Source organism: Andrena cerasifolii, chromosome 1 (assembly GCF_050908995.1).
Source record: "Andrena cerasifolii isolate SP2316 chromosome 1, iyAndCera1_principal, whole genome shotgun sequence".
NCBI classification, from domain to species: Eukaryota; Metazoa; Arthropoda; class Insecta; order Hymenoptera; family Andrenidae; genus Andrena; species Andrena cerasifolii.
This window is the reverse complement of record NC_135118.1, coordinates 9964306-9987637: the sequence shown is the minus strand read 5'-3', so window position 1 is coordinate 9987637 and position 23332 is coordinate 9964306. Positions and strand designations below refer to the sequence as shown.

General features: G+C 44.5%; 1 protein-coding gene and 1 long non-coding RNA gene across 7 annotated transcripts in view; one reads left to right on the top strand and one right to left on the bottom strand.

The window, feature by feature from the left end:
- LOC143375492 (uncharacterized) overlaps positions 1–23332 on the top strand; it is a 448968-nt gene that overhangs the window by 239813 nt on the left and 185823 nt on the right. The gene's annotated exons all lie outside the window — the stretch shown is intronic.
- The window catches only part of Cut (homeobox protein, cut), a 157267-nt gene that overhangs the window by 5074 nt on the left and 128861 nt on the right, over positions 1–23332 (bottom strand). For 3 of the 6 annotated variants that reach the window (XM_076824255.1, XM_076824238.1, XM_076824247.1), the window contains exons 4-8: positions 15873–16191; positions 12707–13981; positions 1662–2016; positions 813–1470; positions 92–365 (exon numbers count right to left, since the gene is read on the bottom strand). In XM_076824255.1, coding sequence (XP_076680370.1) covers positions 92–365; positions 813–1470; positions 1662–2016; positions 12707–13981; positions 15873–16191 — 2881 coding nt within the window. The remainder of the gene's footprint in view (positions 1–91; positions 366–812; positions 1471–1661; positions 2017–12706; positions 13982–15872; positions 16192–23332) is intronic. The other 3 variants (XM_076824278.1, XM_076824269.1, XM_076824261.1) reach the window with 3 other exon arrangements.

Sequence of the window (23332 nt, the reverse complement as noted above, 5' to 3'; positions counted from 1 at the left end):
CACTTGTTGCATCAGCGTAGCAGCATTCGACATAGAATTCCGAGCTCCCGAACTACATGTTTTAGTAAAATAACAAAACATCTATATTGACCTGAGTTAAACTTACGAGGCAGGCCACCGTAGCCGCCGGTTCTCATCAGCTTCTCCGGTGCGATTTTGTATTGGCTGGCCACCAGCTTGTGCACGGCGTTGTCGTCCTCCAGGAACATCTTCATCCTGATGAACGGTTCGCGCCCCTTCTGCGTGAGCATGTGCCAGGGCTTTGGACGCGCCAGCAGATCCGAGACAGAACCCTGAGAGAGACCCAGCACAGATTCACCAAATAGACGTTGGGAGATGGAGTACTGGGACAATTGTTCCTTCACCTGGACAGATGAGTTTTAGACATGAACACCATCATTATGAGGTATTCGAGGCTTTCAAGGCCCGGGTTGCTACTGCTTAAGGCTTCTGGATATAAGTCGTGTTCTTTTTGAATGAGTATTTCAACGTTTTGCTAGCATTGCAGTTAAGTAGTTTCATCAAGGGCTACAAGTCATGGTACTGGCGTATGGTCACAGATTGGTCAGTTGATCAATTCAAAAAGTGAGAATTGGATGTTCCACGTAGTGTACAAGTGATAGCTGGAATGTCTATTAATGTTCTTAGAGTATTTCACGAATTCTAACGTCTTCCTGTACGTGCTGAGAAAGACATCCCTTTGTCGTGGCTACCAAAGCGACACTTTCTCAGGCTTACAGCCGGAAGCCTCAAGCAGTACCATCATTCCAAAGTAAATTACTCGCAAGGACGATCTGAATGGGTTCCCTTACTCTCTTCACGATGTCCTCGGTGTTCAGGTTATTGTACATGTCGAACTGCTGCTGAGTGATCGGAGGAAGTACCGCTTTCAGGGGCCTCTGATTGGCCGAGTGATGGGTAGGCGTGGACGGTTGACTGATCAAACTATTCGTGATAGAAGCCATCCTTTGTAGAGGACTGGCCGCCGCTGCGCCAGAGAATTCCTCGCTAGGTGTCATCGCGGGCGGCAAAATCGAATTTCCAAGCGGAGAGCTGGCACTGGACCCGCTCGGAGTGGACTGTGGCGCCGTGGACTCCTGTTTCGGCCTGACCAACGAGAAAGCACTTCCCGCGTGTCTCATAGCCTCCTCCATCTTCTCCTTCTCCTCTTCAGAAACACCGTTTAGCATCTTGTTCCTCGGGTCCACTTTCCCCAAACTGAGATCTTGGACCCCGCCGCCGTTCGTGGCCAGATGGTGTTGCTGGAGGGCTTGTTGCTGAAGGGCCAAGAGACCTGGGAGGCCAGGTAACCCGGGCAGTCCAGTCAGTGAGGGATTCTGACCTGGTGTCGTGTTCAGCTTCTGCAACTCGCGATGGTACGCGTCCAGCGCCAGTCGGATGTCATCCTGCGTACGTTCCATGCCCTGGAGGCCGCCTTGGCTGCCACTGAAAAAGTGTGGAAACATCGCGCTGCAATCAGTCGAGGTCGCGTGCTGTCCTCAATAATGATCGATCAGGGGAGGTGTGCTGATAGACAGATGACGTGCAAACAATGTAGCAACGACTTTTAACCGACCCTGGGTCCGTCCTTATGATCGCAACCGTAGGGTCTCGTCGTGTGCTCGTTTGTAGTTTGGAAATATTGCTTGCTCGTGGCTCACCTGGAAGAGAACTCTCGCGGACCACGCAGATCCTCGACCCTTCTGCCCATCAGCTTGGCCAGCTCCTCCTGGTAGATCCTGACCACCTTCTCCTGCGGAATGTCGTCGTTCTCATACTTCTTCAGTCTCCTGTTTTGGCTGTCGAGCCTGTCTTTGTTAAACGGGCTCGGGCAACCGATCCTGTTCGGACTCTTGCTATCCCCGTCGTTCGACACCTCATGTTCACCCCTCATCTGCAGATGACCAGACTCCGACAGGATGTGCGCCAACCTCTCGTCGCTCATATCCGGCGGGCCACCTTCCTGCGGTCCGCGCGCGAACGCTGGCATTCCCTGCTCCTTGCCTGAAACATACTCTATGGGTGAGGCACAACTTGTGGGTGCGTTCTTACTCGGTTTGGTCTTAAAGATAGGCGTAGAATATACATATCTATGTTAAATATGGGGGGTGAGGCAATTTTCCATTTAGGTTTTATCGAATGGCTGATGACTTTGTTGTCTGCTTTTTTTTTGCAGCACGGCGACTATCTTCCTTATTAATTCATGCTAGGGCTACACTCTTTGACCTATCGAAATTCTCGTGGTACATAGTAATTATCGCTGCGGTCGAAGCAGCATACTACTTTTTAGATAAACTTACTTCTCCTGTTTCCTTTACTACATCTTGTGGAATCTTAATTGTCTGCCATTCAGTTTACAATTTTCTTAAAACATCAAAATTTCGAACTTCTATAACCTTGGATCTGCAATCTTTCTATGTATATATGATGCGGTCAGAATTCAGGAGCTTGAAGCTCCGAAATCCGATTTTCAAGAGACCCTTAAAGACCTTTTCCGGAAACTATCATCGATCAACGGGTACCTTAACGTCTTCGGCTCATTACGGAACACGAGGACTTGTCACAGATTCAGACTCCAATTGAATATCTAAAATGGACACTTCTGGCTGATCAGTGCTCGTTCAGATACAACATTGGTGGACGATGTTCGATAAGGAAGAGGCAGTTGCCCCCTTGGTGTCTAATCAGTGTCCCGGGGGCTGATTTCATGTTCGATCGAACGTGGGAGCAATTAATACAACGCAGAATCAATAAGACCTCTTGAATCCGGAGGCAGAACCATAGCCTAGCAACGATAATTAAAATATCCTTTTCCGGTGGTGGGGGATCTCACCCTTGCACGTAGACCGAAGAGTGTGTAGTCCTCCTACGTGTTTCCCGTCTAATTGACCAATCAGCCGTAAGATTCGGATGAATGAGCCATCGATCATGTCTTTGATTGCTTCTCTACTACCCTCGTGAAATGCTCGTCGAATTGGAATTCATCGATGACGAGAGCATCGCACATGGTAAGTGATTCAAAGTAACTGTTTCTGAAGACGTGTCGGCTTAGAAACTGATACTTTTGTCCCTATTTGTCAGTGTCTTACGGTTAGTCAGAAAATTACCGACGGAGGTTGAACCTGACAAACGTCATTGCCTGTCTGTTTTCATTTTAGCATCGCGTTGCACAAATAGACGAGCCAACACAGTCGGTCTCGTGACTGTGCTACGTACCTATTTTAAATACCTTATTTTCTATTCAGGTCTGCTGAACATTGTTCTAGCGCACAGTGGCTTTTCTCTGATTTTTTGGAGACGCGTGTCAGATGAAATTTGAAAGGGGGAAGGACAGCATTGAGTATCAATGGAACTCGTGTACATGCTAAAGATATTACCATGGAATTACATATGAGAAATAAGAGTTGTTTAATATGCAAATTACAATCTGTTCCGTTCGATTTCATCTGAAATTCGCTACAGCGTGATTTCTTCCGTGTAATAAGAGCGTAATACGGTGTCAAGTTAGAGGCGAAAGGAGGAAAGATTAATTGGTCATTAAGAGTGGAATGTGGACAACGATCCAAGAAACTGATGTTGCAGTCGTTGAGAGAATATTGGTCGGCCGAAGGGGGAAATGTTTCAAGAAATCGACAACACAGTGGGTAGACATAGGCACGTTACGAGGACAATGGCGACAGTCGATGCTCATTTTGTCGATGCAGAAATTCTAGAAGGACCGTGCAGGACGTGTGCACGCGCATCTTGTACGTATACGTGTATTTGCTCGTGAAGTTTGAACTCGTGCCAAGGAACTTCGATTTCTGCCAACCTCTTCTGTGTATTCGTATGACGGAATTTTGCGCGTAGCCATCGACTATCCTTTAACAAAAAGAAACGGTTGTCCCGAACGCAAACACGTTGCTATTCACCGTTTTGAAAATATGCGGGTAATATAGCCGAACAAAATTTGGTATTACAAAGCCGCCCAAGAGGCATCGAAACTACCTATCATTGCGGATCTCAGAACAAACCTTCCAGATTCAAAAGCAGCTATTAAAGAAGCCATCAATAGTCTCTGGAACTACGAATGGCTGAACAACTCTCAAACAAAGCTAAGTCAGAGCAAATGTTCAAGAGAAACCAAATACCCCAGAGCTATCCAGGAAAAATCAAGTCGCTCTTACCCGCATTCGTACCGGCCATTCGCGACTAACCCATGAATATTTAATAACTAAACAGCCCCCTCCTGAATGTGAGCCTTGTAAAACACTTTTAAGCATAGAGCATGTTCTGCTGGCGTGCCCTAAGTTCTCCCAGGAAAGGAACCGTTTCAATGTTGAGACAAACTTGCAGTCAAACTTGAGCAAACGTAAAAGTATTCAGAATGTAATACAATTCTTCGAAGCGATCAGTTTAATTGACCTCTTGTAATTGAGCATTACATAATTCTATAACCTAATTCCTAGTATGTAATCACTGCTCGAAGGTGGGTGGTCGCTAAGGACTCCACTGTTGATGCGATCACCTTAAAATAAAACCCTAAAAAAAAAAATTGCAACCTAACCCAGACCTTAAATTTAGTTCAATTTCATTTCGATTTAAGTACCCTAAAGCTGTCAAGTATTTGACCGTCTCGAAGATATAAATAATGACACGAAGAGTGCGAAGTTTACGCTAAAAGCTGGATAAGGTTTCTAACAACGTAAATTACACGGTTTAAACCTCGGTACAATTTCGAATTCAAATTGCGGATTTTAAGTGACAGAAAAGCATGTGCGCTTCGTGAGAAAGCCTTCCCATCATTTGCCAGTAACGCGTCTGAAAAAAACTGAAGTCATTAGCATGCGTTACTTTTTGCCCTGCGAATCCGCTTTTTGTGGTCGCACATATGAAATCGACATTATCGTTATCGAACGGAGTACAAATTGACGCATTGCGGCGAAAAACAACTCTACTCCATGACAAATTGCGCTTGATCCAGGCTGATTACCGCCAACTTCCTGCATTAATATACTCCTTTTTTCTTTAAATCCCGTTTACATCCGCGGCGTGATTATTTCGTGGCGCATTGCATATTCAAGCTGTCGAACAAAGATGATCTAAACTGAACATCGCGCGCGATGCAGATACTTGGACCTTTTTAAACATTGTACACGCAATTAGAGTCTCCGGAATATTGCGTACGCCTGGCATACTCTAGATATTCGAATTTTCATGTTTTTAAATAATATTTTAATACAGTCACGTGCCTGCGGACTATAGAGACCAATTAGACAAAGAATTGCCGAAATGTCACGAAACTGTTCTTCCCCACTGACTGCGCGCAGGTCTGTCAACCTTCATTTCCTTCCGGTTGACGAAACGTCACGGTTCGTTCGTTTAGATCGCGCAAAAGGCATCGAAGACCGTGTCACAGGAATCCTCGAAAGAGAACAATCGCATGTACGAGGACAATAGCCACGCAATGCAGGGAAATCCATACTGCAATTTGTCCTGGCGATTATTTATCGGGGCACACGTATGCAACAAAAATATCTCGGTGTTCCTCTTGCGACAGAGGAAGGGCAGGGGGGGGCGAACGTTGACAATAGTCGGTTACAAAATTTCGAACGATTTCGTGAGAACCCGTCATTGGGTTAACTTAAGAAACCAGGCGATTGTTCTGGGAACAATCATCTAGGCGTTCCTTGCGCCATCCGCCATTGTTCGATGACTCGTGGAAAGTGTGCACAGTGTATTTCAGCAACTTCGTCACTAGGAATTTTCACGGAGAACAGGATTTTCCAGTGTACTCAACAGCTGTGTCTATCGGGGTTCTAGAACTCGAGAGTCTTGAATGGAGTTGTAATAGAAGCTTGTTTAAATGTTAGTAATTTTTTACTGGTCGATAGATAGTGTGAATATCGAAGGCTACAGCAAGATAGAAGAAAGTATCGTAAACTGGGGGAACATTGGCATACGCCGGGGTTACATTGTTTTACGTCAGATTAGTAAAACTTAATCTGTTAGTGCTATTTATATGCAATGCTATTATGCTATTAAGATGTAAAAAATAAAATAAAATATAGAAATTTAAGTGTCGATGTATCTTACTGGCTTCAGATTAGTAAAACTTAACCCGTTAATGCTATCTATGTGATTTGCCAATGTTACCCCGGTACACTAAACGTTTTTAACATGTATTAAAGGAGGAAAAGGACAAATATTTTAGGCGTTCTGACACTTGTAGTGCAATCACAAAGGATGCAATGTTATGATAGGGTGCTTAAAGCAAATGTAAACATGTTAATTTTTAAATTATATAACAAAATGTTTCAAAAACCTGCCAATGTTCCCCCAGTTTACGGTATGACTGTGTTTAGATTGCCCGAAGTGAACGTAACGGAAGAATAAGGGGAAACGGATTGTCCGTGGTCAGACGCGTTTGCAAAGCAATATGACTGGAACTAACTAAACACCGCTGTAACTTTTCATAGATGTGTTATATAAATATCGGTTTCGCGTAAAGATGGTTAGACTAAGGAGAACTTTCGAAACATGTAAAAATTTATTAACCTTTTGATTCAAGATTCATAAATTACACCGGCATCCTTCAAGCATGCAGTGGCACTATTTTCTGCCAATCAGCATTAACAGTTAATTATTAACTTTTACTTTTGTTTGTTAGTTCTTGCTTTTGATTGTGTTACTTCGCCGTCCACATTTACTTTTCGCGTACTCTACTGTGTTAGTTTTAGTTTTAAGTAGCTTTAAATGGTAAGGTTAATAACAGCTGACAGCTGTACCTCGCCTTTTGCACTCCTCTAATGTTATATGTACCATTCAAATCTAACTATTCTTTTTTTTCTCTTTCTCGCTTTTTTATATGTTTTCTATTGTAAAGTCTACTGTGCAATAAAGAATTATTATTATTATTATTAGCTTACCCCTTTAGAACGAGTATGAAGTTCTCATCCCTATGAACCTAACACGAATAAGCCAAAACACCACGAATTTTAATAAAAGAAACGCGCAGATATTACTGACGTGAATGACAATAGTATTGGTTACAAAGTATACGCGAAACTGTATAGAATATTGCTAGTTATGTACAACTTTCGAGCATCTGGAAGCGTTCGGTCTTGAAAAGCTACAACGAAAATTAGATCAGCACGATCTTCGTCTGGAAGCAGTAGTCAGAAAGTTCCCAGATCGCCGGCTACCAAGCGTTCCGATCCGGTGCTTTCACGCAATTAAGGAATTAAAGCGTGCGATTAGGAAAAGTAGAGGAATCGTTGGTGTCGTTGCCATTGTGCGAGTGAAATTCAAACCGACTGAAAACTGATTAGAAAGCGCGGGAGAAATGCGTACGATCCCCGAACACCGACTTCGCGTGAAAATCGATGGCGTCATCGACGAATCCTCTCGTTTGTCGAGATCTCCTTGTTCTAACATCCATTCTGCAGTCTCTTGGAATCACAATTACACAGTGATAACGCTATCGCTCGCAGATTAGGTCAACGAACGCTACGGACCGAGTGCGTTAATTATTCTCGCATGACATCAACTTGAATCTTCTAACTAAAAGCACTTCTCCATCGATTTTACGGGGGCACTCTTCCACGGGGTTCGTTCGAAGATAATTCGCACGAATCTTACTACTTTGCCAAGACATTTCTATAAACGCTAGTAATTTTGCATGATTCTATCGAATGAATTTATTCCCGGTTCCTGAAGATCAAACCGGCGTGCTCTGGTTCGCTGTTATTTTACATCCCATTTATTTACTCGGCCTTAAGGCGAGGAGGAAATAACAAGCATATTTCGAGCCGCGCAGTAGAACAATTTACAATTATAATCGGACAATTAGAGTCCCATAGCTACAGCGATGCATATCCGCGCTTCGATAACCGTGCCATGCTTCAAAGGGTCGCTGAATTAAAAAGAATTCCTTCCAGTGATTTTCCAGGTATGTAGTATGAGCAACGAACGCCATCAGAATTAAAATTAGCCGAACGATCAATCCTTATCGAGCTGACGAGAATCAAGCTGATAATATGACTTTAGCCAATCCTTTTTCTAAAGCCTCTAATCGGAAACCTACTTATCACCTGCCTCTTATAAACGGTGAGAAACGACCGGTATATTCGATCGTGCGATCGACTCGGGATTTTTCGTATTTTTATAGATCGATTATGTTATCCCGTAGATTCTCTTCTACGTGAATTTTCGAAAGATGAATCTATTGCATTTATGCAGTGATGGTGTAAAAGGAGAGATTACCTCGAATTGTTTTTATGGGTGTACGTATGCTTATTTTCGTTTCTAGATTTTACATATTATATAATGTTGGTATCAGTGGTCCATTTCGGGCAATCCCCGGGTGATATTATCGACATAAGCGGCGGTAGCTTCCTTCTGACAAATTGCAGTACATTGATTATCGTTCATCATTGAAATCGCGAAAACTCGCGGGCATAATTACAAAGGATGAAACTTCAGCAACGAGCAGAGTTGGACCGTTACCAACCGTCTTTATTACGGTACTCTCGCGGTACGTTGCTCTTGGACCAACCGTGCTTAGATCAATTGTGTTGCAATAATAAATAGCTTGAGCGTGTCTTGCTGAATACTGGGCTGCGATCCAAATGCATTTGTCATAGGATTAGCAATTCGCACGATTTTTCCTGCGAATGCTCATAACCCAATATATTTATCGCACACAGTGCTTGCGCCCGCCAAACGTGCTGTTTCAATAAATACGAAGGCGCTAAATATACACCGATAAATCCTCGCATATGATTCTAAACAAAAGTACGCAGAACGTGTAACTTATGCAACCTGACAGTTTGCATAATTTCGGGGTCCTCTAACGACAATACAAATGTCAACATTTGGATGCTGTTTCTTTATATATATATATAAATTTGTAAATATATATATATATTTTTTTGTTGTAAATATATATATATATATATATATATTACAAAAAATGCATTTGCATGAAAGTTTGCAGTATGCTATTGCAATTAAGAGTAAAATCAATTTTTTCCCTCGTATTTGTTGATCAAAAGAAATTTTGCAGAGTGAATACGATGTGAAAATCATTGCGTTTCGACGAGAGAACACTGTATCCCGATTTATGTCGTACAGATTCGGGAGGGCATTCTCCAAAATACACCAGCGATATAAACCTGATTAGAGAAGTCTGTTACATAGTATTTACATAGAAACTTCATTGTTAAACATTTCTTTGTCCATTACTGTAAACAAATAAATATTCCAATAATAGATTACAGATAGGTATAATCAACTACTCTGTGGATTCTTTGCGTTAAGTATTTATTTACACCAAGAAGTTGTCCGTACGTTTAGAAGTTATTTTTCGGTCTCGGATAATGCCACTGATTTTTCCGCGTTAATCACGATCGATAATTGGTGTTTCGAACCACCCTTTCGGTATACTTATATCCTACTGAAAAGCAACCGGCGACACGTTAAACACGACACTACATCTGTATCTATCGATGGCAATTAATCTACGCGAGTATGATCTACCGTAAGTGAGCTTATTAAACAATTTTCTGCTGCCTCTAACGAGTTCCTAGAGAAAGTCTTTTACCACGGACTTCGAGAAAGTTCAGAAAGATTTTAGAAAAATCGTAAAACGATCAACATCCTTGTGGGCTTAAACGAATACGAATCTTCAACGTAAACATTGTATGTAAATAACAACATTGAATCGTAAATAACCGAGGATAGAAACTTGTTAACTAAAAGTAAGGGTACAAGAATTTCATGAAACTGCTCATTTATTTTCAGAAGATCTGCCAAAATGATACGAAAATTACTACATATATTTTGTCCAAAGAATTTGTATAAAAGTAATATTTAATCATCTTCTAGTAAAACAGTCCCTGTTGAATCGAGCTAATTAAGCGGATCGTACAATTTGTTTTCCACCTTGGAAACATCGGTTGTAAGAAGTTCTGCATAGGGTCTCCGAGAGAAAAGTATGGATTCTGTTCTTTCATTACAAACTATCATGAAACCTAACTTTATAAAAATATAAATTCCAGACGATTCATAATTTCTGTCCCATCCTTTAACCCTGCAACTACAAATTGATACTAATCATCTATATTCCGAGGGTACGGCGCAGAAATTCGCGCTTATATCTGTAATTTCGAAGTCAATTCGCAACGGGGCGGGGGGGGGGGAGAGGGACGCTACCGGTACCTCCGCTTCCCCTATTCCATCCCTCCCGCTCCTCGTCACGCACGCGGTGCAATCATTTTCCCCCCTTTTCCCGCGCGGCGCGGATGATTATCATTGTTCGACGGAAACCGACAATCCATTGATGCACGACGTCTGCGTTGTCACAGTCGGCACCTCCCCCACCCCCTTCCCCAGCGACGGGCACAAGGAAAGGGAGGTTATGAATTACTATTTTATACACGCGTTTTATTTTTCGCGCGCCGGACACGGATGCCCCATTATGACGCTCGACTCGACATCCTCTTCCATCGGAATTAATATTTACAGAAAACCGGAAACGATGAATAGTGGCGACGGTGAGACGGGGCGGGGGAGGAAAACGGTGGCTTGACCAACGTTGATCTTGAAACCATGGAATATAAGAGATCATACGGCTTTGGAGTCTGGAGCGATTTCTCTCGAGGGTAGGTACTGTTCGAAGAAGAAATAATTGTATTATGGGTAAATAATTTGTACTGACTATACATAGGTACTCGTTCACACGCTATAGGTCATACGACGTTTAGATATTCGACATTCGTTTTTTTATAGCTGGCATATGATAGTACATAGGTACTCGTAGGGAACGACAGATATCCGCATCTTCGTTATATGTAGAGTCCTGAAATACCTGCCACTAAATTCACACGTTTCTTTTTGGAGTTTGATATGGCGATGGTTCAGTCACGCGACCAAATGCGTATCAGTTTATTATTTTCTTTCGATGCTTTCTCAAATTACGATGAGGTAGATTACTTTTTATTTCCCCTGGTGGCCTAGCGAAAGCATAAATTACCCTTGCGATAAGTGTAGGCAGATCTTCAACGTCTCTGCTTTCTCTTGGACCCCCCGTTTCCTTAAGCATCCCCCTCCCCAATCCTCCTTTCTGTCCTCGAATCCTTTATGTATTGCACCCTTGCTTAGAAGTCATCCCCAGTTTCCTACTCCCGAGAGCTATTAGTCTAAACAATATGGCTGCCAAACGCAGCGAACAATCGATATATAGCGAGTGGTGGCGCGCCAACTGACTGTATAATTTAATTAAGGCCATTAAGGAGGAAATCGAACGTCATCTTCGAACTGTTTTACGTCATATCTGCCAGTATGTCCTGTAGGTGGCCTTATTGCCTAGCAATTTCAGATCGATGGACGGATTCTTAATTCGACTAAAAAAATATATGAATGGCTTAAACGATTTTCGGAAAAATAAAAAATAAGATGCCAACGGTTCCAGGCTTGTGTTCGAGGCTATCAATACTTGCAACCCAATATTATTATTTCTATATGCAGATTATTATGGTTTTTCCAGGAATGATAATGTATTTATAAGTACGACTTTGACCATTTTGGGCATAACTGACCGAAACTTGTGATACCTGGGCGGATGAACCTGCGTACGGGTATCCGCCTTCTTCTGCTCATAGTTTTCACGAATGTTCATTAAAATCACGAAATTATAATGTAAACTAAATTATATTAGTACGAGGCCATCGAGTACTGATACTTTTAATAAACGTATCGTTTGCGATTTATCTGTTGCATAATCGTCTCAGGAAGGAAGCACGTGGTACATACTGCGCAGTGATGCAGCAGAGGAACAGCCTGTTGCACACTTTGCTACAACAAGGGAACCCATCAGATTTCTGACTTACTGAATCACCTTCAAATACGGTCAAGAAAACTTGTTTTTCTGACATCTTTTCCCAGATAACATAATACACCTATCGCTTGCATTGTTCGACGGCTCGAAAAATATTTATGGTTCCTAGTGCTCCTAAAAGTCAACACTTGATAAATCTATTCTGCTGTGGTCATGCAACCTACAAAAGTGCCTACCTGTGTTCTGCGAATGTTTGAAAAAACAAGTTGCTTAAGCTCACGATGTCACCAACGCATGGCTACCTGAATAATCGTTTTTATAGCTTTCATAGAGAGGGATGCGACCTCCGGTTCTCTAGCGTTATATGTCCTCCTCCGTGGTGAAGTTAGGCCAAACAGAGATACCAGTAAACACCCGTATTAGACAGCCGAAAATAGTTAACTGACAGCTCATGTGTTAGTGGTTCGCAAGAACAGATTATTGGCAGTGCGAGGCAGAAGAGATTTCTTAGGAGTCAAACGTGGTAGATTGATCAGCGGCGAAGCTGAAACGATCCATTCAAGATGAACAGCAGAGTCGTCAACAGGTTGAGCACCGAGGTGACCACTCAAGGTGTCCACCATTGCATCGCCGAACCTGTTGATACCTGCTGTCCCTAACGATCGAAGAAGAAACGAACAGAATTACTGGAAGTGTCCCGACCCCGACGCGACGACGAACTACACGACAACGTTTCTCCTCAAACGATCAGACCGACAAGGTAACCACAAGCTCTCGTTTCATCTCGCGGACGTTTGATCTTCACCGCTCGACAGAGGTGATCGTAGGTCCAAAAACATAGGTGGGAGAACTGGAGAGAGACAGCTGTGGAAACAGATCGTTACTTACCTTTCTTGGGTATCAGGGATTTTAGCAGCATTACAGCGTTGTCGTCGCATGCCCAACCGTGCATCTTCCTGTAGCTGTCGCGGCCTTTTTCCGTCAGCTTGTCCCACGGCTTCGGTTTGCTCAGCAGCTCGCTGACAGTCCCCTGGCTCAGCCCGAGGACATACTTGGCGAACAGCCTCTGGCCGATATTGTGTATCGACAGCAGCTCCCTGACCCTCCTGGCTATGTGCAGCGTGTCCAGGTTCTGCGAGGCATACTTGTCCATGTTGTACCGCAGCATCTCCTGCAGCCTAGCTTCCATGGGGTCTCCCTTTGGGATCAGCGACTCTCCCAGTCTACCAGCCATCCCGGCAGCTCCAAACTCGTCGCCGAATCTGAACGGATGCGTCCTGTCGTCGAAGCGAAATGGGCTCTTCAGTGTGTCCAGCACACTCAAACCGCCGATATTGTTGTTGGCCAGGTGATGGCTGTTGTTGTTGTTGTTGTGACAGGACTCCTGGTCCGCGGGACTCTTTGACGGTGGAGCCGTGGGCATAGCCGGTGCTACGCTGCCGCCGTTGATGGAAGCCGAGGAAGTTGTAGTCTCGATCATGCTGATAGGCGGTTGAAAACTAGGAGGCGACGTTAACGCGGTGGTGGAGGATGGCGTGGGTGGTGCAGGCGTTTCGTGGCCGGAGATCGGAGTTGGAGCCTTCTCTGCCGCGTCAAGGCAGCTCAGTGGAGTAGTTCCTAGAGGGGTGTTCGATTTGGCTGGGGTGTTGGAGCTGGACGAGGGGTCCGTTGGCGATGGAAGATGGTTCATGCTAGTCGTGCCGGTTGGGGGATGCAAACCGATGAGGGGCTGTGCTTGCTGTAACTGTTGCTGCTGTTGCTGCGCCAACTGACTAAGCGGAGTCGGCTGCTGCTGCTGTTGGTGTTGCTGTTGTTGATGATGTTGTTGCTGTTGTTGCTGCTGTTGTTGATGATGCTGCTGTTGTTGTTGCTGCTGCTGCTGATTCATGATGGATCTCTCCAACGTCCGCCTCCAGTTGGCGACAATCTCTTCGCCGAGGAAGGAGCCGAATGTCTCGACATTCTGAAGGGGCGGCGGGAAGAGGAGGCTGGAGGTGGTCGAAGTGGCTGAAGAGGGTGTCGGTGTGGAACGCGGTGGGAGGGAGATCGCTGTTGGGGGCGGCGGAGGTGGTTGCTGGGAGGACACGTGGGACGAAGGCGGTACACCCCCGACACCGTGGGGCGAGGCGGTTGAGGCGCGCTGCAGGGGTGACGATAGTCCACCTGCAACCACCAAAAACACAAGGGGCCGCGTCAACACGAGCTCACATACGCGGATGACGGCCGACTCGAGGACCTTCTCAGACGAGACACTGCCAACGTGGAATCACGATTTGGACAAGCGTCTTTTGGATGGAATCGGGCTTCAAATGTAGAACTCGCTGAATATCAGTAGTATTAGACAGACATTAAATCTTTTTAGTGGTTTGGTGGATTTGATAGTTTTGGAGTTCATGTCTATCGATTCCAACATTCAAGTTCGGTTCCATCCAAAAACTTCTGGTCCAGATCACGACGTCCCCTGATCGGTGTTTGGCGACTGGTATCCACAACAAATTCACTTGGCAAATGTAGCTGTGATTAAAAAAAAGATGAACAAAGACGGAGAACGCATGAATATGCCCGCGCTACCAGTCGCGAGTCACCGATGAGTCTCGTCTGGACAAGCCCTAAGCGGTACGCGTCGTCTGTTGCAGCATTCCCATCCCCGGGTGGACTAAGTCGTTCCGTAGCCTCCTGGACGATAGACGATGACCGAGACTCTCTTTTTCGACGCTTCGTCGCGTGAATCCGTATAAACGAGGAACAACGTGGCCCAACGAGAGGAAAAGTGTCGCGGTTTGTCGGTGAAACTGTGTTCACTGTCCCTCGTTCAACCTCGAAACGTAACCCATCATTTCGAACGATCGTGTTGATTTCCGTCAAGGGCTGTGGACCAGCTCAAATGAAGTTTCAAACTAGCTTACAAGAAAGCTGGTGAGGAAAGGGAGATTGGTTCTTCAATGGATAGCAAGAAGTCGTGGGATTGAAAAGGATGGTACACCTAGAATCCTGAAGCGATGGCTTTTTGGGTTCTTTCTCTGCTTGTGATTATGCGGCTCCTCTCTCGCTCTCTGCTTCTTTACCTCGTTCTGGACCGATTTCGTAACATCTGATCGCCGGAATAACGAATTGCCGCTTTGGCGCGAGGCAAACATCGCGACCGATCGTCCACAAGTTTGCATGTACGCGGTTTGACGTATCCCAACGTGCAGGTGGTGGCAGCGGACGCAAGGTGGGCCTGGGGGGATTATCAGGGTGTCCGCGGTGTTTGGTAAAGGGGGCATGTGGCTGTTGGCCGACGTGCACTTAACATTAGTACCTCCTGCAAAGGGCACGTCGATGCACGTACCAGCGAGAGAGCAGCTCCGAAAGAAGTGCAGTATAAGCAGCAGAGGATCTCGGAGAGAGGCAGGCAGAGAAAGGAGAAAGAAACCCAAAGAAACCAAGTGTAAGAGGATGACAGAAGCTCGACAGCAAGAAGGAGAGGGAGAAATAGAGAGTACAAAGAAATAGGATCAGAATAATAAGTACGTTAAGAAAGGGGTTAGCGAGAGAAAAGTGGGATAGAGAAAGAGAGAAAGGAGAAGAAGATACAGAGTTAAAGAGTAGAGCAAACACAACGGTAAGCAGAGAGAGTTACTTCATCGTTCCTTTTCTCTCGGTAAGCTCCTTCAGTCATCCCTCGTTCTTTACAAGAAGCGTCCGCGTTGCGTGACTCGTGTCCTTTTATTTTTTTTTTATTTCTCTTTCGTTTCATCGACGCACGATCGACTGAGTCCTTCGACGTAGCCTCGAAGAGAGAGAGAGTCGGGTATCGAAGACCAGAGCTTTAGCGCAGGAATTAACAGCGGCAATGATAAGAGAAGGGTCACGGACAGTCCATGTTACGATTGTCTCTAGCAATTCCTGATCTAAAGCGGACGGCGACGATTTCGTTAGATAATCGATCGGTTCGAACGGTGCACCTAACGTCGACCGTTACGTCCCCCTCAAGAAGCCGAGGATCGATCGATTCCTAAACACTCTTGCACGGGGCCTAACGCTGTCTGAAGACTGATTTTGACGGACTTACCGAGCGCGTCCGGAGTGTTGGATGGCTTCAAGCTCTCGGTCTGCTGGAGCGCCTTCGAGCGTTCCATTAGAAGGTGCTCCAGGCTCTTGCCAGGCTCGCCGGTCGGGATCTGCGAGAGATCGACCGACCTCAGCGCGTTTATCTCGCGTTTCAGGTCGTCATAGTCCCTCTGTCGTTCCAGCTTGCTCTCCAGCCGGCTGATGTGCTGTCTGCGCGCCTCGAGTTCCTCCTCGAGCCGCGCCGTCGCCTGTGCACTCGTCTCCTGGAGACGCTGCAGGCTTTGTTGTAACCTAGACACTTCCTCCACCAGCTGACTGATCTGAAAGCAAAGAGTTCATCTTTAAGGTAACGTTCATTTCTAATAGAATCCGGTATGTAGGGCGTGGGTGAAATATGGCCTGGTATTTGGGGTCCTCTCGTGCGGTACGTGAAGGGACAGGTGTTTTACTGTTTCTCGCAACTCGGTGCAAGGTCAAACCGACCAAAAACGTTTGTTCATTTTGGTGTGTGCAATCTCTTAAAGTCCCAGCATGCAAAAGTTATACAGAATGCGTCAATCGGCTAGTAATTCCAGACTCTCGGGCTGGCATTAATAGAATGAAACTGTTAGAAGAATTCACGCTGATTCTTATAAACAAGTTCTCCAAATTTCTCATGCGAATAGTCTACATCTCGTGGAGTTATTACAAAGATGCTACGAATTGTGTAAGAATCAAAGTCCCAGTGGCTCCAAGATATTCCTGGGACTCTAACAAGAGTTTTCATTAACTCTCAGACGGTCTGAATAAAACGAAACACAGAGATCATGAGTAATTAGGCGAGACATCACTGGTATCGGTACCTGTTTCCGGGTTGTCATGAAATCCAACACGGGCAGTAAGTACATTACCGACGATACAAATACAGAATCGCGTTCACGAAATCCCATTCCGCCCCCGCGCTTTCGGTTGCTCATTTATCAGCGGCTAAGGAGCTTAGTGGCGGCTCTTTATTAATTTTATCGAATCGATTGTGCCGGAATCGATATCGGCCGCTTAGCCGCTAGAGGCTAATTTAAAGTTTAGTCGCCGTTGAATATTGGTACTCATAATTGCTGGGGAGTCGGGTTGCACGTAAAGCGCGGCATTTTTTCGTGCTCTCAGTGCTGAGTTGCTCGATAGTCACGTGTGGGCCCTGCGAACTTAGAAGGATCACCACAAAAAGGAGAAAAACCGTTTCTCATCGAATACATCTTGACCTGATCATTAGAATCCTCTTCCACGGGTACTTCAAAGTATATCACACCTCCTTTTTGCTCGTTTGGGAGTGAACGCCAGTCCTGTTTGGTATTAGGGAGAAACAAGTCGTGCCATTTATGTTAGCCTGATTTAAAATCGAATTTCATAATTCCGCTATGTGGAGCAGATGTTTTTCGGATAAGCAAAACCATTCTGTCCCGCAGTAATCGGGCACGCGAGACTGCACACGTACCCCCCAGGCTCTTCATACGAACAGGTGCTATGAATGCATAAGAGGGGAAAGGGGTGCATCGAGGGAGGTAGGAATGAAAGGGAAAGTGTGGAGGGGCAAAAAGGGCGATGAATGACAGATCAGGAAGGGAAGCAAAAGGGAGTCGAAAGAGAGGAAAATTGGGAGAAGCGATTGATAAAACAAAGTCAGGTAGAGAAAAGTCAGAAGAGAAGCGACGAACATGGGCGAATCTAGAATAGTGCAACTGGTAGAATTAGAATCTAGAAGAGAGAACGGAGGAACGAGGTACGGATGCATAATTAAAGAAACGGCATGGATTAAGTTGCAGGCGACATTAGGATCGTTACAGCAGTAGGACTAATCCACTGTACATTGGATCGTACGCCACTAATAATTAATGATGGAAAACTAATGCACGTGTTGATTTAAAATGGTAAGCGGAACAAGTGAATGTTCGCGTGAAACTTTAGCCTTTCTATAGAATTTTGCAACGTTGGTGCCAGTATAAATTTTCATCGAACTTTGAAATGAATCGCCAGAATCGTCGTTATCGTGTCCCGATAAACAGGACGCAGGGGAAAGCACGTAACCGGAGAAACGCAGAAATTTCGCGGACGCCGTTGAAACCCAATCTCGCAACGAAAGGACATATCGTGCCGCGATAGAATCGAAAAATGTCGACACGTCGCCGATAACAACAGCGAATTAAATCCGGCCAAACAACGATACTATTCGTTCCACCATGATATGAAAATAATTTCCGTAAAAATGTGGCGCGTCACATGTACGTACAATAATTCTGTTAAAAGGATCGGTCACCATTTTCTACCGCACAAAAAGTGAACGAAAGCGCAGAAAAATGAAATGAGAGAAATCGTGAGCATGATTCATAAATTTTTTAAACATTATCGTAAACGTAATTCTTGCGGGGGTGTATGAATATGATTCATGAGTTTAATGTCGTAAATACTTCTCTTGAATGAGGAAATTCTAAGATGCTATTAATTCGACAAATAGTGATCGTGTGGAAGACATTATTCAATTCTATTCTTTCCATTTCCACTACCATCTGTTTCTTCATTTATAGACATACCACGTGACTAGCTAAAGGGTTCGTAGACTACATGCCTTTACCCACAAGACCCCCTATTTAGTAATAATAACAACAACGATTTGTATTTAGTGCACTAAAGTAACAGGTGTACTTACAAACTGAATTGATAATTTAAATAACAATGTGTAAATCAGTGATGTGTAGCTATATGCTGCTATTAATTGAACCCAGACAAAGTAAAAGAATAGGGCAGGAAATAGAAACAAGGGAAAAGAAATGTAGGGTAAACCAACAATTGACCGCATACCAGTGAATGACCGTTAGGCAAAGAAATTAGGATTATAAATTTAAACATTATTATATGGTTATAAATGGAGTGTAGTCGCACTTTTAATATCCTATATTTTTAGTTACGCGTATTATACGAACATTAATAAGTACAATTCTTATTAAAAGTATGCATTTTTAATAAGAAAGGTCATTTACTGAGCTTCTACACGTTTCGCATTTTATAATTTTTTTTTTAAATTACGATAAGCATAAATAATTATATTCATAGAAATTTCAAGAAAAATAAATTTAAATTCATCAACAGTTGTTTCGTTGTTATGCATAAATATATTCAAGTATTAATCTCAAAGGTCCATAGATTCAATAATTTGGTCATTCACTGGGTTAGTTTACCCTATTAACAGGAAAACAACGTGAATCTTAAATTCGTGTCTCTAAAACGGAGTAGGTACACCATACCAGCGATTACCTAATTCTGAAACACTGATCAGGTAGTTAATTACACTAATTACGATTTCTCCACTCCCTCCATAACAAAAATTTATGACAAAAATACTCTACACCCGTACGGTTATTGCAAAGATATGGTCTACGAAAGATTATGGATAGGATACCCACCCCTAGCAATCAGTGCCATCCTGCGTGCCGCGAACAAAGAAAGAAAATCCAGAGACGGGAGAAAGCGTGCCATCGATGCAACACGATACTCTCCCACGTGATTATTCCAATATTTTCTTTTTTATCTCCTCGGCAGACAGTTCTTGGAGTGAACGGGGTGAGCGGTGCGGTGGGGGTTGGGCGATCGTCGCTGGCGCGATCAATCGCGATGAATACGCGAAAGCTCGAAGGCTTCCGAGCCGGAATCCATCCACGTGTTACACGACCGACTCCAACGTACGAAAATATCGGCACGGGAAGGGGGCTGGAGCGCGCGAACGGTGGTCCAGGGGTGGTAAAAGCCGGCAGCAGCGGCACCAGAGGGGAACGATTTTAAAGCTGAATGCGTTTTGCACGGTGCAGCGGCACACGATGCGAACGAGAGATCGTATCAATTGTTTTTCCCCACAGCGAGGCATCGTTCTTTTTCCTACTGGGGGTTAATTGACGAGAGCAAAGCTTCAATTTCGCGGAATTCACGCCCCCGGCGTGCGTTGGCGGGACTCCGACAAGATGAGCGGCAGATTTGCAAAAAAAAAAAAAACGAAAGGAAAAACAGTTAAGGTATTTTTTCGACCGTGTTTGACAAACAACACGTTGCTCCGATTCGTTTCCCCCCTTCTGGTAACAAAGGAATGGAGGGAGGGGGGTGGGTGTATTTTATGAGAGGTGTATCCAGTTGGCAAGTGAATCTAGAAATCTGTTCATTCAGAAATATCGCAATTCATCATACTGATTTTAAGATATTAGAAATAATAAAAACTCTTAGAGAAATAGTTATTCGGAACACTAATACTAGTAAAAAATATCATGTGATAATGATGAATGGTGATTAAAACCATCACCCGTGTCAATAATTAATGGTACATAAATTGTTAAATAAGAGTGTAAAAAATTCCGAAATATGTTTACAAACCAGCCTTGAATCGTAATTCATTTGCTTCCGTTGCACAATTTACCCCCGGACGAATTCTTCTCGTGGAAAGTACGGGGAGGAAATTATAGTATTTGTGGCCGGCAGTTCCAAGTCCCTTTGATTCGGTGTGTGATCGAAAATCCTTGATGCGGAGTCAAGCATTCTCACCCCTTAATTTATTTATCAGGGGTAGCTACCTGGCCTGAGCTCGTCCACCGTGCTTCATTCGCAATCGATACACAGCTCACGGCTTGAGGTCACTTCACCCTGCATTTCGATCACACGACGAAGTGGATAAGTACGCATCGACGTTCTAGACACGCGGGAATGGGCGGACCAGGCGGTGGGGCGACGGCAGGGGTGTAAGTTCCCGAAGTTGCTCGTAATAATGTCCGCCATTAGCGATGGGGTAGGTTATCGCTTCGCGGGCGAGGCTCGAGAGGAAGGACAGCTGGAATTAACAGCGTGTCGATATCCTCGAACTTACCCCCTGTGCAAGTATCTTACCATTGACGAAACGCATCCTTTTCCACGATTGGGGACTGAAAATGGGATTCTTGCGAACAGCGGGGTGAACACTTTAGTCCGTCGAGAGCGCGTGCTTTGCTTCAAATAATGTTACAAAGTTTTTCAAAGTTTTTTTTCAAAAACAATGTTATTCGAAGTTTTAAATCGCGATTTGACGTCGTTCCCACCCACGGTCCGGCTTGAAAAAAAATACCATTCGATTCGTTGAGTCTTCAACTAATAAATGCCTTTTTCAAAAAAGTGGAGAGATTTTGGGAACAGTTAATAAAAAAATAAAACTTACGATAGTGCACACCGCTTGGAACTGCACGGTTCCCATGGTCAGTCCGCACGCACACGTTTTCAAAACAATAGCCTAGCGTAGGAAAGTATTTATATACAATGGGTTAAAACAAATTTTTCTTTCCGTATTTTCGGTGAAACTAAATTTTTCACCTATCCGTTTTGACGTGGAATAAGCTCAGGGGTAAATAAGTTCCCAGGCGTGATGCTCATTTAATATTAAGATATTTAGAAGTACAAAAAGTTGTCACTTTGTGATTCACCGGTAAGGTTATCACGTCTTTAGAAACTCGATTGCTGCAAATACCTACCTACATACTCAATGTGACTATCAGGTATTCACTAATTACACTAACCACGCGGTAGTACAGGATGGCGTAAAAATTAGTTCTTCGCTCTAAATGCAAATGTGAAAGAGAAAAATAAAATATTAAAAGAAAGGAATGTTGAGAATTATAAATATACACAGTAAACTGCAATACGTGGAGGTTTATTTTTCCAGCTATTGTATTTTCTAAAGTTTATATCCGCCAAATTGCGTGTCCCCGGAGTCCGCAAATTTGTGTTGGCTACTTTTTGTACTTTAATCTGAACGAAAGAGGGCTGGCGAATATTACTCTAAAATAAAATAATTGAATTTTAAAATGGGTAACAGACTTCTGCGGCATTCTGCAGTAAAGAATCAACTTGACTGGCATATTACTGACGATTCGATAGACCACCACACTGGCAAATGCACGAAAGCCTGGCGCACAGTTAGAAACCGAGGTATTCCCCCCCGTGCATCGATAATATCAACGGCTACCGTTCGTTCATGCTCGTGGATTCGTTAAATTTAATGTCTCCGAGTCGTTCGTAAAAACCCGCGTCGCTCTCCATATTGAATTTCGATCTTGTTCCAAATCTGAGGCCAGCCCATGGCATCGCCGCTGAATAGGGACATTCCGCGAACAGAGGATCGTAAATTCTTTTTTTCCTTCCTGTCCCGCATTTGGATCATTCAATCTGTCTAGCCGATGCGCGGTGGTAATGAAAGATTCGTGGCACTCAGATGGAGTCCATAAAACCAGTATTCGGAAATCGATGCGGTGAATTTTGGAGAAATTAAGCTTCACCGCGACCGTTGTAACGGGCAAATTTTGAGGACACGAAACGGAACACAAAAGTCAAGCACGATTAACGACACGGGAAGCTATTACGTGGCATCTCTCGCTCCCAACTGGCTCGTCTCCCTCGCTCCTATATTCTTTTCTTATTTTCCAGAAAGAAGGAGAGATTTTAAAATGAATTCGTGATAGGTACATTGCTGGTTCTCTCCACTCGTTTCTTCCCTGCTTCCTCGCGTGACTTTGTGGCACGAAACGGCGATGTGTAACTGTTGCACGCCCCTTCCACCACGTTCCACCCGTTTTAAGAGGACTGTCGCTATCCATCGCCTCCGCATCCTTCCCACGGATGAAATCTTTCCAGTATCCCCCGTTCTCCGAAAAACGAAGGATAGGAGCAATAGGAATGGATAATTCTCTAATGCGCCCCTTTCTGTTTTTTGCTTTCACGTCCTGGCACGCTTAAAGCTAAAAATAAAAACTAAGAACCTTCCAAGCGTCCTCCTATTTCACCCGTTTCTTCTTGAACAGCCACACACAATCGAGTCGCTCCGTTCATCCCTTTATTCATCACCACCCCGCGCTCCTCGTCCCCTGAATCGCCCCAGGTTCGCGTTCTCCACGTTCTCGGAACAATATCATCGATGGAAGAAGCAGCCCTCGTTAACGGAACAAGCCGAAGGCGTCGGTGACCACGAAAGGGGTGGCCGTGCTGTGTTACGGGGGTAAAAACAAGGGGGGAGGTGCTTGATCGATGGTCGCGAGGCATGGTGGACAGTCGGGTGTTCGAAGGTAAGTCGGAAGACACGATCGTATGCAAATTAAAGCGAGCCCGAAGCGTCGGGGTGAGAAGTCGACTAAAGGGGAAGGGCGAAGAACGAGATTTTCTAGAAAGGGGCAGGATGTCAGGGTAGGGTGCACCAAGTAGCCGCGTTGCCATTGTTTCTTGACCGTCGATCATCTCCTTCAACCCTTTCTCCCCTCCCGGCCACTAACCCCCTCCCCGGAGCACCGTGATTTTTGCTATTTGCATTATACACACACGGTCGTCCGAGGGGCCTTTGTTTGTCGAGCTATTGATCACATTTTCTCCCGCAGTATAATCAATCTTCACGCACACGTTGCCCTCGCTCGCTCGCACTTAGGTGGCGCGCGC